The sequence below is a fragment of the Polistes fuscatus genome, unplaced genomic scaffold, assembly GCF_010416935.1.
Source record: "Polistes fuscatus isolate 324 unplaced genomic scaffold, CU_Pfus_HIC Scaffold12, whole genome shotgun sequence".
NCBI lineage: Eukaryota > Metazoa > Arthropoda > Insecta > Hymenoptera > Vespidae > Polistes > Polistes fuscatus.
In genome coordinates, this window is record NW_025113020.1 from 3,858,358 (window position 1) to 3,873,995 (window position 15,638).

At 36.7% G+C, this 15,638-nt stretch overlaps 1 protein-coding gene across 1 annotated transcript in view; it reads left to right on the forward strand.

The window, feature by feature from the left end:
• LOC122513505 overlaps positions 1–15,638 on the forward strand; it is a 339,389-nt gene that overhangs the window by 270,818 nt on the left and 52,933 nt on the right. The window contains 1 exon segment of the mRNA XM_043629900.1: positions 7,453–7,531. Within this exon segment, the coding sequence (XP_043485835.1) occupies positions 7,453–7,531 (79 nt within the window).

Consider the following 15,638-nt stretch of genomic DNA (forward strand, 5'->3'; position numbering starts at 1 on the left):
GTTTATTGGTTCTCCGTTAGAATTCTTTACCCTTTTAAAAATTGCGTCTTCTAATAATATTGTTGATACAAAATCTTCTTGTCTCATTTCATGTACAATAAAGTTATTACCTTTCCGACACTTTTTGATAATATTGTAATACTCTCGGGGGACAAACAGTAAATTATTTGTTTTTAATGCCATTTCTACCACACCAAAATGTCTACTCCTAATGGAGTTAGGCCACTTTCAAAATAAACGGTTCGGTGATTCAACTAACTCTGAAAACTTATGTGTCCAGAATTACCGTATTTACTCGGAATATAAAAAATCTTAAATGCTTTATTGATAGATAATTTGAAGCTGTACATGTTACCGTGGGTAACCGGAAAAAAATGAAAAATGGAGTTAGGCCACTTTCAAAATAAACGGCTCAAATTTATTGTTTACAGATTTTTTATTATTATTATTATTATTATGTAATATTTATTTGAATCTATGTGAAAAACGAAACGATTTTAAAAAAAAAAAAAAAAATAAAACGAATAGAATTAACTCTATTCAATTTATTTTCGATCAACAACATTCGTTTTTATTTTTGTTAAAAAAAAAAGAAAAAAAGGAATAAATAAATCCATTATAACGTATAAAATCCTCGATATATGTTCGAAACGGCATCAGAGAGCAGGGGAAACTTTTTGATACGAGAAAACTATCTATCTTCGTAAAATACAAAATGAAATGAACAATAACTGCATTACGATATATGTATCGTGAGAATGAAAAGAAAAATAAAAAGAAGAAGGAAAAAAGAAAAAAAAACAAATGGGAAAAGGATGTAAAGGAAAAATTTCGAAACGATCGTAACCCACTTTGGGTTGATCAGAAAATCGTTGGAAACAAAAGGTACGTGATAAGAACGGTTAAATCCGAGAGAATGGATATAGACACCTACAGAATATAAGAAACCAAGAGACAGAGAGAGAAAGAGAGAGAAAGAGAGAGAAAGAGAGAGAAAGAGAGTGGAACGTAGGAGAGAATCACTGAACGAACGTTCTCACCAGCCAAATTGAATTTATCCTCCGACTCATTATCCATTCATGTTCGTCGAAAATACCTAAAACTTGGTAAAGCGTAAACGTTACCTCCTACCAACGTACGTAAACTCTCTTGTCTCATTCGCTAATCGCCAATTCGATTCGCGGCAAATCGAATTTGCACGACAATCTGTCGTACTCGACTGTTAAGCTTGTCAATTCAAACGATTTTCGTTCCTCTACGATAACAAACTCTTTGCTCTCTCTCTCTCTCTCTCTCTCTCTCTCACTCTCACTCGTTCGTTCGTTCGTTCGATTATAATTTATCCTTTGGTAAACGTTTGCGTTAACTGTAAAATAATATTCATCGCGAATAAATAATATTTATTAGCGTGGTGTGTTTGTTAACAAATAAAACAATTGATTTTTTCCTTGCGTGATTTTTTTTCTTTTTTTTTATTTCGTTTTATATTATAGTTTGAGATTTTAAACGTGTATCGCGCGGAAATAATTTTTGTTATTCTGTTTTCTTCTTTTTTTCAAGCGAAATTCGTTAAGGTAATCTAGATCGATACGATTCCGTAAAAAATCACGGCTACGAGAAATACTTTAAAATATATTTTTTTAAAAGAATTCTTTTTTAAAAGAAATAAAAAAGAAATACGAAAAAAAGAAAAAAGTTACGTATATACGTAGGTAGGTATATACGTAGGTTAACTCAAAAAAACACGTGTGTCATAACATTCAAATATTCTTCCCTTGTCTCGCGAATGGAAGAAAACTATAAAAAAGAAAGGTCAACGACGACGAAAAGTAGGCAAAGGTAGGAAAAATCGCGGAATACTATTTCTAATGGTCGTTGAGAGAACGGTTAAAAGAACGAGGGGTAGGAGGGGCGAGATAGGGGTGGGGAAGGGGGGGAAATAAGAGAAAAAAAGGTTACTTGGAGAATATTTAACCATGACTGGGATGATAGCGGCCTCGTTTGGTAAAACATTCGCCAAAGTTAAGCGCCTTTCTCGGCTTTCGTTGGAACGTTCTGCACACTCCGGCTTTCGAAGATAAGAATTATCGGAAGTTTCTCTCTCTCTCTCTCTCTCACACACACTTTCACCCCCTTCTTTCTCTCTCTCTCACTCACTCGAACATTGGCTTGGCTTTGCTTGGCTTGGCTTTGCTTGGCTTGGCTTGGCTTGGCTTGGCTTGCCAATTGGTTATGCAGTTAAGGCAAGTAGTTCCGATTTCTTGACGCAAACTCTCAACCTCACATTCCCCCACCCCCCCAGGGCCCCCTCGCCAACCCAACTCCCACCCCCACCACCTTTTTGCCACGTACGCTTTAACCTTTAACTCCAAGCCCCCACCCACCTAGGAATTTCATTTCTACTTTTGAAATCGTACTGATAAACGTACGGATTCCTTTTAACGAGGGTTTTATAAAGCCATCGTTGAAACTCGGTTTTATCCCACTGGAGTAGGATACTTTTCTATTTTTCTTTTTTTCTTTTTCGTCTAGATAGACCGAAATGTTCGAATCCCGTGATCTTCATCTTGAAAAACATCTTAACCGCGCGATCGCGATTGTTAAGATTGTTTTATTGTCAAAGAAAATAGTTGATAACGTTAATGAAATATAATTATCGTTATTTTTTAATAATTATCATAAATCAATTACTAATCCGTTGATAGAACTATCCGACGAATTTTGGAATGTCAACTATTACATGTTTAATTGTTAGATAAAAGGGTAAGCTTTTACATCATTGTATTGAACAACTAATTTATCGATCGACAAATGGCGTGTTAATAATTCATAGACTATTAAACGGTCAACGATAGATTTTACGTTGATACTATTCGATATTCGTATATGCTATCCGCATTATTTAGAACACAATTGTATTAATAACTCGTTCAAATTTATTGGCCGAATTAACTTTTAGTGTTCTGGTAGCAGTGTCATCGTTGAATCCTATACCCACGATACTGATAAATGTGTTTATCGAATTAACAATAATTCAATGATTTCTCATCACAAAAAGGGATAAGTTTCACGTTTTACGAATAGGAAACTGCTAGGATGGTTAATCCTGATCGTAAAAACAACATCTGCAGGCTTCTCGTCAACATCGTCATCGTTACATAACCTGTAAACGGGTTAACCTAACCTAGATCCACTATAGTATTTCACGATAATCGAGCTAACCTTTGACGACGTGACCCTTCAAGCGTATGCTTCTATACATTCTCTCTCTCTCTCTCTCTTTCACTCTTGAAATTTCGTGTGTACAACATGTTTGGTTAGGTTACAAGTAGGATAAGGGATTCGAATGGTGGCACGCGTTTTGTGGTCACACCGCAACGCGTACAACGTAGAATCAGGATTATTCAGAACGGTTACTTACTCGAAAATTATGTTTGGCCAATGGTGTCAGCTAAAAGTCATTTCCTTTAGGTTTCTTCACCTAACGATGTTACGTTAAGAATTAAGAAAGAAATATAAATAATGAGATATTTTATATAATTAATAGCCATAATGTATAACAAAATGGTAACCATGTAACCAAAAATGGTGGACAAACAAAATCAGTGTCACGCGTAAGTGATCTAAGTATCGAAAATCTTAGTTTCGTTTAATCTGAGACAATTGGTTTCACGTTATAATTCAAATGCATACAAAATATAATTGGGCAAGTTAATTAATAATAATAAAAGATAAAAGTAGTGTGTAGTGTTGTGTATGGAAGGTTGTCAGAGGTAACAGTTAAAACTTGTAACAGAAACTGAACACTATGATGATCTTTTGTATTAACAAAATAACAGGGTAACAAAATATATCGTTACTTAACCCTTTCGTAGGAGTAATACCACTGAACGGGGCCCCATAATTGAAGCGTTGGAAACCAGAGTGGACCAACACCGCAAGCTCTGATTTTGAGAATAAAATTTTGATCGATTAGCTTTAAGTATATTCATTTTATTATATCAAATAACTGGATGTTTTGTGTAGAAAATAATCAATTCTATAATAGTTCAATTTGATTCTCAACGTTTCGTATGAAAAACAGAAATAAATACATTCAATGCATATTCGGCCATTTTCATATTTAATAATTGTACAATTATTATAAATAAAAATACAATTTAGGATAATTAATATATCAAATAATAATTCTTGATAATTTGGCGTTCGTATACACAAATTGTTGCACAGATGCCGGCTATAACCGGCACCCGTAACAAAATGGTCAACAATGATCGAACTGATATCTTTTCCCATATTATTCTCTTCTCCACCTTTGCAACCTTCAAACCTTGAAACCAATCAAATCTTATAATCAGACCAAAAATAAAAAAAAAAGATAAAAAGAAATGAAAAAATGTTTCGTGACCGTTCCAACATATAAAACCAAAAGTATCTCACGTTTACGATTAAATATCACTTTTCAATGGAAATTTATTTCCTAGGAATATGACCTAAAAGGCGTTTCCAATTAAGGCGTTTCAATTAATTAACGTAAGTGATGGAAGAAAAGGTAAATAAACGTGGCCGAGGTCGAGTAAATGGTTTTTAGAGAGACAATATAGATTTTCGTTATTTAATTAAAGACAAAGATGAGTACGTGTGCTGCCACGAATCAACAGAAACTAGATTCCCGTGTCTAGGTGCTGGTGGTGGTGGGGGGAGGGTTGAGGTGGGGGGATTGGTTTGACTCTTTGCATACAATGACAGAAGATAAAATACATTTTAGATACTGTCCACATTATATTTTCTTCCGATCAATGTTAAATCGTTAAACACGATCCTCGTTTCTACTCGAGTTCACCATATTCCATCATAAATGGTTGCCGCTGCTGCATTTCATCGAGTCGTTATCCTTCTTTCAGGGGGTCGTAGGGGTGGGGGAAGAAATACTGAAAATAGTAAATTAAGCTACTATTCGTATCGTCGATGCAACAACTACGACAGAAAAAGAAAATCAAAATGAAATACGAATAAATTCGAAATCAAACAAACGATAAGTAATCTTTCTTCTTTTGCTAGTATCGGGGGTGGGGTGGGGTGGGGGGAGGAAAGGGAACAAAATAAAAGAAATTAGGTCAACGTGAAGGTTCTTAACTTTGGAAAATACCGTGTTTTATTTGATATTTACTAAGTGAGGAGAGGGAGACGGGGGTGGGGGGGTCATCATCGATGATTGCCATAAAAGAGAAAAGGACGAAAAATAATGGGGAGAAGAGAAAGAGAGGGAGAGGGGGAGGGGGAGAGGGAGAGGAAAGATTTAATGAGGGAGATTGCAGGGAAAGCGGATTTAAATGGACCGTGTATATATAGGTATATACGTATTATATCTACAGGGTGTTCGAGATATTTTCACTCGACGAAATTTTTCACCCATCTTTTATGAACGAGGATAAAGAAACGATATTGCCTAAGAGACTTTTTAACGATCTACCTCTCTTTATGATACTCTTTCTTTTTATTAGAAAAATATAATAAGGGTAATCATTATAGCAAAGTTTACCGAACTGTGATTGGTCGGCCAATTTTCGGCCCGAAAAGAAATAAATTGACGGTCATTGAAAAACATTACGAGAAAGAAACAAAGAAACAAATACGCAATTTATTATATAACATTAAATCTATTGAAATAAATCAATGTAAAAATTGTACAGAAAAAGAAATATTTTCTATAACCAACGAATTAATAAGTAATAATTATAATTAATAATCGTCGAGGAAATGAATTCTTATTTCAGTGTATATATAATGTTTTTATATTTATATAAAAGCAAAAAAAAATAAATAAAAAACATAGACAAAATCTCTCGTATTATTTTAGCATAAAAATACGAATGGAATAAAATATAAAACGGCACCCTTTATGTATATACATAAATACAGTATGTACTCGGATTTACGTATAATACTTGTAGCCGTATAAAAAAGGCACACCTATATAATACGAATACACCAACCTTGTCATTTATTTTTCTCGTCGGAGTATAGTGGAGAGTAAAAAGGATATATTATGGTGACAGAATGGCTCAACCGGTTCTCTGATCACTTGAGCGCATCCATTATCCACCTTAGTGGTATCTCCACAACGACTACGGTACACAATCGTGTTTCAAAGGGACGAAATTAATAACTGTTTGCAGAAACTCTCAAGCGTTCCTGTCGCCTTACACTTTATTAATTTGCCGGGCCTGTACCCTCCCTCTCCTACCCCCTAGCCCCTCCCCTTTCCCCTCCCCCTTGCCCTCGGCCCTTCTTGTCGCGTTTTCTACCAAGAGGAGAAAATTTCTGCGTTATCGTACTGCTGCTGCTGGTGCTGGTGCTGTTGGTGCTGGTGCTGTTGGTGCTGGTGCTGTTACCCTACGACACGTATTTCATAAATGAAATGAGAATCCGGTAAAACATCGTCTGCATACGTACAACCGGCACCCGGGGTACCCAGCACCAACACCAGAATGAGGACCACGACAGCCAACGTCATCCTCTTTTCATAGTAATGTCTCGTGTTTCGGTCATTTGCCTTTTGGTTTTAAAGATCTCCTCTTATGCTCGTACTATCTCACGTTCGTCGGAATGACGAAGAGAATTTTCAAACGTTTCCTAGATAACGTCAGCCGGTATTAATTACCAACCCCCCCCACCCTACTCTCAAGCTATTATTCTCCATTTTATCCCCCGTTTGACGCTTAACACGTAAAATGGAAACGAATCCTCTTCACTATACCCACCCTATATATATATATAGATGTGATTATTTAATACGTTCACTGCTGATGTTTATGTACGATTAATATACATATCATATGACATTTATGAACGAAAATTTTGGATAATGTCAAGATTCACATGGTCGAATAATGTCGACATATACCGAATAATATGTCGGTGAAGGACCGAAATTTTGGATAATGTCAAGATTCACATGGTCGAATAATGTCGACATATACCGAATAATATGTCGGTGAAGGACCGAAATTTTGGATAATGTCAAGATTCACATGGTCGAATAATGTCGACATATACCGAATAATATGTCGGTGAAGGACCGAAATTTTGGATAATGTCAAGATTCACCTGGTCGAATAATGTCGACATATACCGAATAATATGTCGGTGAAGGAGCGAATATTTGGATTTGTTCTTGTTACATCATTATTTCGAACATATACCATGCGACTATGTGAATCTTGACATTATCCAATTTTTTGTGACTGAAGTAAAAATGAAAAATTTTTCCGATCGGTCGTGAAGAGACTTTCAATATTCAAAAAATAATTTTCCCAGTCGATTGGTTAAATGTTTTTTACCATAGGCGATAAATTATCTAAATATTAATATGCAATATGCATTTGTGCGTAAACAAATTCGCAATTCAATTATGCGTATAAATATAAATGAAGTATTTAATGTTTTCAGACGTCAATATGGTGGCCGAACCGAAACCTCATCAGACCGGACGAAAGCGTCAAAACGTTACCAAAACTGGAAACGATTGGTAAGTTAATTGAATACAAATGTTTCATACAAATTTTCATTAGAAAAATATTCGTCCTATATGTTGACGAATCATATCATAGAAAATTATAGGGAAAAATTGTTTCATTTTCAAAAAATTACTATCAAAAATAAATTCATTCGTTGTATCCAAGAATAAACATTAATGTCATCTAAACGTAATCACGATTCTTGATACAGCCTAGTGTCAAAAGGTTTAAGAATGATTGTTTGCTCGAATACAAAAACTAAACAGAGATGAATAAAATGCTAGAAGAAAAGGAAGAAGAAGAAGAAGATAGAAAAGACAATCGAGTTGACTCGCAACACACGTTGCCATCTAGTCAAGGATCACGTGGATCAGAGCTTTCGCGTTGAGTCACGAAATCGAGAACTTTGTCACAGCCAACACATAAATCCTCTTCTCACCTTTCCCTCTCGTGAAAGGTGGCCTTATCCGAGAATAAACTCGCACTCTCTCTCTCTCTCTCTCTCTCTTTTGCTTTTCGGTAACAAGAAGAGGAGAAGATAGTCGCGAAACAGACGCTAAACTCTGGGGGGGTGGGGGATAGGTGGTAGGGGGGTGGTAGGGGGGTGGTTCGTTCCCCGCGTTTCTCTGATGCCGTTAAGCTCTACCCACTTTCGACCAAAAGCCTTGCCAACCAACCCGAAGACGTGTTTTACTGGAAATACGTGACCGTGAATGTGGGTAGAACAAAACGACGTGTACACTCGACCAAAAAGCTACTATACTCCATATATATATAACTTAAATGTTAGCCCAACTGCAACGGCAAATTTTCGAGCTATTTCTTTAAGGGGTTATACGCAGTTGCGAGGCTCGAAAAAGACGTATTTTCATGAATTTTTTCTAGAAACAGTTTTTATTTCTCAAACAAAAGTGATGATAATTCAAATAGAGCCAACTTTTGAGAATACAATTGCGCGTCGATTATTAAAAATATTAATCTGCACCGCTCCTGTAGATGATTTCCTGAACGTCCTCTAAAAAAAGACGTTTGGCGATGATCTTCATTTTGACGGTTTGGATTATTGAAATTAAAAAATATGGTGGATTCTTTTAAAGGATAGATTAATGCAGGTATTAAAACCAAGGAATAATAAAAATTTTGATTTTTGACAATATGGCGTCTATTTGAAAAAAAAGTTGTTGTTTTTGACTAAAATTTTCGCTCTAAATTGTTACAAAAAAATAGTAATAAATTTTTTAAAAATTATTCCTTATACTTAATACCTGAGGAATATATCTAAGAAGATTGTGTAAAAATTCGAAACCGATCGGTTAAGCCGTTTTCTGAAAAATCGAGATCACCGACTTTGAAAATACCGTTTTGAGAAAAACGCGTTTAAAGTTTCAAAGAAACGTTTACACATAGTTAAAAATTGTTGTTTGAAGCTTACACGAAGTGAAGAATATTTGTCGGATCGATTTGAAATTTTCAGAGAATATACTTAAATGTATGTACATTCCGAAAATGAAAAAAAAAAAAAATCGATTTTTTTTAAATTCCAACTGCATATAACCCCTTAAGTAAGTAAGTAATTTTATCTCATTTTTTGATTAAAATCATATTTATCGTAATAACTTTCTGTACGAATCGGATGAACACTGGAAGGGGGTGAACGGGGGTTGTCGAGGAGGGGAACAGTCGACTGGATAAATCAATTTTTCCCCCCAAATGATTTTTGTTTTCTTCCCCGAGCACTCCCCGGAGCCCCCACCCTTTATATAACGCGTACTATCGTGTTAAGCAAATAATGTGCATCCGTGCGCATCGATGAACGCAAAGTCTTTTAATCCGATCCTGATTCATCAGTGTTGTTATTGATACACCGGATAACGATAAAGTTCACTTCGCGAAGCACATTGACGGTGCCATTCCACTCTCCTCCTATATATATAAAATTTAATCCTTACGAAATATTATAACGAGCATTACGAGACTGCGTCTATTCTGTTCTATTTTCGTGTATTCTTCTTCTTCTTTTTTTTGTCAACATTAATAAGAATAACTCATGAAAAGAAACAGAGAGAGAGAGATGTATTTAAAAGGGTTTAAGAAATCGTAGATAAATGTTGCAAGTAGTTAACACTAGTCGGTGACTTCTAATCAAAAGGATTATGAATTTACTACAGGACCGTAAAGTGGATCATTCAAATTACGAGACCTAAGTTACCGAGACGTTCTCGTGATATTTAACAAGTGAATCATACTAAACTGCTAGAGAATTATTCTAGGAATATGTAATATACATTGCTTTAGAAATGTTACAATCACCAAGGATTTGATTTTTGGCTTTTCTTTTTAATTTAATTATTTGCATAAAAATATCATTGTTTGTCAACATTCATCAAACGCATATATGCGTCCATGACAGTCAAAGAAATGAATAAAACCTGTTACCTATTTTTCTTATTTTATCTCTAACCAACACATCCTGAATCTGGAACTCGCGTTTGTTCGTAGAAACGTTCGATAATCCAGTTTTATGTCTGTCTCGTTTACTATGAACACATAAGATCGAAGAAAATAAGGTGGAACCCTCGTTGTTTTCCCTCCTAGCCACCACCATGGATTGTATTCCAAACGGTTCGTTAAAGTACCGGTCAGAGCTTTATAACGTCAGGTCATTTAATACCGAAGCATCTCGGGACACAGAATTGCCGTTGTCTTCGTCATCGTCGTTTGAATTGTCTTCGGTTAGGTGAGAGAACTTCGAGGGGCAAAGACACTTGACGCGGCTAGAATCGCCACACACGAGCGTGGGGTCTATTGTATTCGTCATCTGGTGTGTGTATGTGTGTATATATATATATATATGTGTGTGTGCAAAGATAGATAGAACAAACATATGCATGGGAGCTTAGAAGAACCATACTCGTATATAGATCCCTATCCGGGTTTGCATATATGTACATGCAATACGTATTGAGAATATCAACAGGATGAAAGGGGTAGGATGAGGAGGGTGGGTCTGTGCATATATGGTGTATATAGAATACATACACCCACATATACACACACACACACGTGTTCCAGCCTGTATCTCTGATAGTTGAACACACTTTGGTATCTGGGAAATAACTGCACGTTCGAAAACATCGTGAAATTCGTAGCTAGCCCCTAGAAGCTTCTTCCAACGGTACGTGTGCTTGAAAAAGGGATGGACCTATCCGAGGGGAAAAAGGGAGAGGAGAGAAAATCCTAAGGGGTGGTGGTTGGTAGTAAGATCGAATAAAACTTTTTTTCAACTTTCCCCTAGCACGGTGGTATTTTCGTCGTGAAAATACTCTCGATCTTTCGACGTTAAACCGAGACCAAACGAAATACGGGCTTTCGTTTCGTTTTTGTTTTGTTTCGTACAGTTAAACGACGTTCCATCGACTGTCTTTTACTTTTATTCGATACGGCACATGTCCTATCAAATACTCTCTCTCTCTCTCTCTCTCTCTTTTTCTCTCCTCTTTTATTCTCAAACTTTCCGTCGCTCGACACATTGAGTTATTTCCCTTGGACACGCCCGTATTTTCTATTAGAATGAACAAATTTAATCGTAATTCTTGAACAATCTGACGCCTTGTTTCGATTGAATATTCAAACAAACAATACGTTTGATTAATTATGCCTCGCGTAATATGAAACGTTGTGGAATGAATTTTTTTCTTAGTATAATTAGACTCCTCAAATCAGTTTATTTTTCTATTCTGAAATTGAAATTGAAATGAATTGAAATTTTTCTACAATCATTTTGTAAAAAAACAAGCTCATCTCAATAAATAAATATTATTATTATTATTATTATTATTGTTTTTATTAATAATAGTAATAGCAGTTAAATCGTCACGTTCGTTCGAATAGCCTAAAGAAAATTAGTATCGACTGTATAAAGATGGTATCGTAAGAAAGATAGGAGCCATTTTTAACGTGGATTTATTTGCCATACTAGATTTTACGATAATATGCATTTCTTTGAATACACTCCTCGCTCGTAAACGGTCGCGGAGACGAATGGGAGAAGTGGGTGGAGTGAGGGGGGTGCGATAGCGAACCATTTCGTCTTACTCGACTCGTACTACTTACTACTTGCAGTAGTAAAACCGACGATACGGCCAGCCACAGTGATGTAGTCCGATATCAGTCAGACCCACGATGCTTTCTCCTTATTTCTCTTACTTTCTCTAACTTTTCTCGCATTTCTTGTACTCGTTATTAGTTTTTCGTTAATAAAAAAAAAGCTGCTACAATTCTTTTGAGTAAGAAAACATTTGTTTGTTTCATAACCTATACGCCTCGCAACGTTCCGCGTTTGTTTTTGTGATAGATACTTTCTTTTAGATACATTTTTATAACGATAGCATGTTATTTAGTTGATTCATTTTCAATCTAAATTGGTGATCACTATAGAGAAGAAATGAAACGAATTAAAACTAATAAATGATAATACATACTTCAGAGTTAACCTCAAAAAACTAATAAATAATAATACTACGTACTTTAATTAACCTCAAAAAAGACTTTTATTACTAATATTCACAAATAATCAATGTTTTTGAAGATATTTGTGAAGATATTAATAATTTTTTATTATCAATTACCAGAGTATATAATAATTATAATAAATAACCTCAAAACACACATCAATCATTTTTATTTGTATCGATATAAGACACGTGTTGTGTATATTGAAATATCCGAATATAGAAATCAGTCCACATTAAATGTAAAAGAGATATATCGAATTACTTCATGTTGTAAATTTGAAATAGTTTTGCCCGCGCATCGTAAATACCGACCAACTTCATGGTGTCGCTTTTACATTAGTCGCGATGCGCGCGCATCGTAAGAATTCACTCTCATTTGTTCCCAAAACGCGCCAATAGAAATATAATTTCGATAAAGAAACTATCGAAAGATACTTTTGACGAATGGACGAAACAAAATGTTTATTGAACAAAGGTTGACGTTTTTACCTTTTTTTTTTCCTTTTTCTATCCTTCTTCTTTTTTTTTTTACTCCCGAGCATATAAAAAAGGTTATAGAGAAAGAAGAAAATAAAAATAAAAAAAGAAAAAAGGAACGAACGTTGAAAGTGGAAAACATATTTTCCAACGGTTGATGCATTATCCGTAAGATGTCTGCGACAGATAGCATCGTGGGAAACGTCGATACCCTTTTTGCCAGAGCAAGTTCTTCACACCTTTTTTACTCTTTCAATTCTCTCCCTTTCTCTTTCTCTCTTTCTTTCTTTCTTGCTTTACCCTTTTTGGTTCTTCGTACTCCGACAACCCTTCCTCATTCTTCCCATTCCCCCCTTTTCTTTCCCTTCCTCCCATTTCGTCATCCTCGACGTCTCCTCTTCGACTGCCTATCAGCCTTTTCCCGGCCGCTGAGAAAGCAGTTTCGCGACGATTTTCAGAACGACGGCCGCTCAAACCTTTCACACCTTCTCCTCTTCCATCCAGTTTTCCAGGTGATTTTCGACGTTGTAATTTTCCCATCCATGGTCCGACGAGCAGCGCGAGTTCTATCTACGGGCGGGAAAAAAAAAGGGAACGTTTTTCTTCTTTTTTTTTTTTATATCGAAAAGAAAGAAAAAAAAAAAGGAAAAGTTAATTTGAAAAAGTGAACAACAGTGGCAATATATTTGCTCTTAGCAAAATTCTACCCAAGGGGGAAGAAAAAAAAAGGAGATCGATTAACTGCCGAACGAAGGATTGGTAGAAAAATAAAAGATGAACATTTTTCCTTGACCGTAAAAGGAAACTTTACCTACCTGCGTACGTATATTTCCAATGAAAACCTTCGAGCCGGCTAATGTAAATACCAACACACGCGTTTTATCCGGCATACTCGATTCCAGTCGAAGATGCAAATGCCGTTCGCCGCTTTTACGGCAAATAAATTTGCATATTAAGCGCAACATTTTAATGCGTATGCGTGTTCGCAGCGTATCGGATGTGGGGGGAGTAACATTTAAAAATTATACTTGCAAAGAGGATAGGTAGTCGGAGAGAGAGGGAGAGTGAGATTGAGTATGAGAGAGAGAGAGAGGGTGACAGACAGAGAGGGTGAAACGTGAACATAATTAACGTCACTGGCACGCACCATTATCCCTGGCAGGCACTGTTGCGCCCGAATCCTTGGCCGAATTCTACCGGTTGATTCAAAACTTCCTAACTCTTACCATAAATAAACGGAAAAAGAAGAGGAAAAAAAAAAGAACCCCCGAAACAAATTTTCTTCGATACGATTAAACATTGACGGGTGTAGATCAGTCGGGTAAAGATAAAGAGAACTATAAAGAAGAAGTAGGATGAGGATGAGGAGAGTATAGACATGGGCACCATGGGACGATCAAGGAAACGATCGGTTGCCCAATGTGTGTAATAGCCTAGGGATTAATATTTCAGTTGGGTCAGAACCGATCCTGAACGTTCATCGGCGATTCCTCTGCCTAGGGGATTCGATAATCTCCACTAATGCTCTTGACCTAGAACTAACGAAGGTAGGCCCGAGTAATAAACCTAATGGTCTAGGTATTTTAGTACGGTTGGCTTTTTCCCTAGAGACAAAACTATATCCTTTACCGAGGAACCAAACACCCACTTTCCCCCCACCCACCCCCGCTACTTTACTGGACCACTTTCCTTCTTCCCAACTTATTCCACCCTACTCCCTGTTGAAAACTCAACGATGGGGATGTTAACTGAAGCGTAGCATCACGTCCTATACCTTAACGGTTACCAACATCGCTACACCATTTAACTCTTTATCTCTCACATCTTATTTCGCAGTAGAACACGGCCAAGCTGTTAAACGACGCGCGGAGAAAGAAAAAAAAAGAGAAGAAGAACAAGCTACGCTGCCGTGCTTCGCGAAGATTTAAAAAGGAACGCGAACGCGAACGCGAACGCGCGCGAGAAGAATTCGCGTTGGGAAACCGATGAACCTCCCCCTTCCCCCCCCCCCACACCCCACCCCCTCCTACCACCTTCCAAGCTTAATTGCACTCTTAACGGAACACTACGTTTTCTTCGCGTTTTTCCTACGCTAAACGATTTTCTCTACTCGCTTTTCTCTGCTTACCCTCCCCCCTTCACCGTTCTCACCACTTCCACCACCCCCCCCCTCTCAACGCTACGTTCACCTGAATTTTTCTTTAGGTGTTTTTCGAGACGGTTAAAGTGGAACGCAAAGGGTGTTAAATGAGAGCCATTGATATTATCATAGTAATTGTTCCTTATCCGGTTGAATAATACTTTATATATGATACTGATTTAAATTAGACAAATGTAGACATTACAAATAACTGGCGATCATAACGGCCAACAATGACGATTAATCCGCGTAGACGCCAAGTTTCCCTTTATGCGCATACGTTAGTTTCATTCACGAGGATACACGTCTAAATATATCTAGAGGTTACGTTAGATTAATTTAGATTAACGACGGATGAGAGTAATTAAGGGGCTGAAAATAGTCCGCTGGTCCGTGGAACAGCTTGAATCGATTCGGGAAAGGTGTTTGGAGCATCTCCAATATCAATGTTAACTAATTCCTCCCCTCTCGTTGTTACCTCCTTAAAGAAAGAGAGAGAGAGAGAGAGAAAATCAGAACCAGGTTATAAAAGGCTACACAGCATCTTGCTCGCTGAAAATTCATTTTTAACACGGCTGACCTACAATAGTTTAAAGAAAAATAATATATCGAGAGAATGGGAACACATTAATACACCAATCAGCTCCCTCGAGAACTAAATTCCCCTAATTGGTCCACTTCCCCGCCCCCCTTCCCCACTCCTAAGCACGAATCTAAACGATAATCGTCTACCCAATGACAAGAACGTTAACGACGAGTTTCACCTACTTTTCAAAGATGCATACAGAGATCGTTAACACGTTTAATATCACGCGGAATTTACCGATTATCGAGAATATTAATTTGCCCGTAACGCCACAGGGGCCCACCGGTGACCGACGCGTTATTACATCATTTTATATTTAATTTTAACGATCCGACAATCGTGATCTCTTAACGATTAAACGCGTGAAATTTGTTTAAGGTTTAAACCTTTCGAGCACGAGT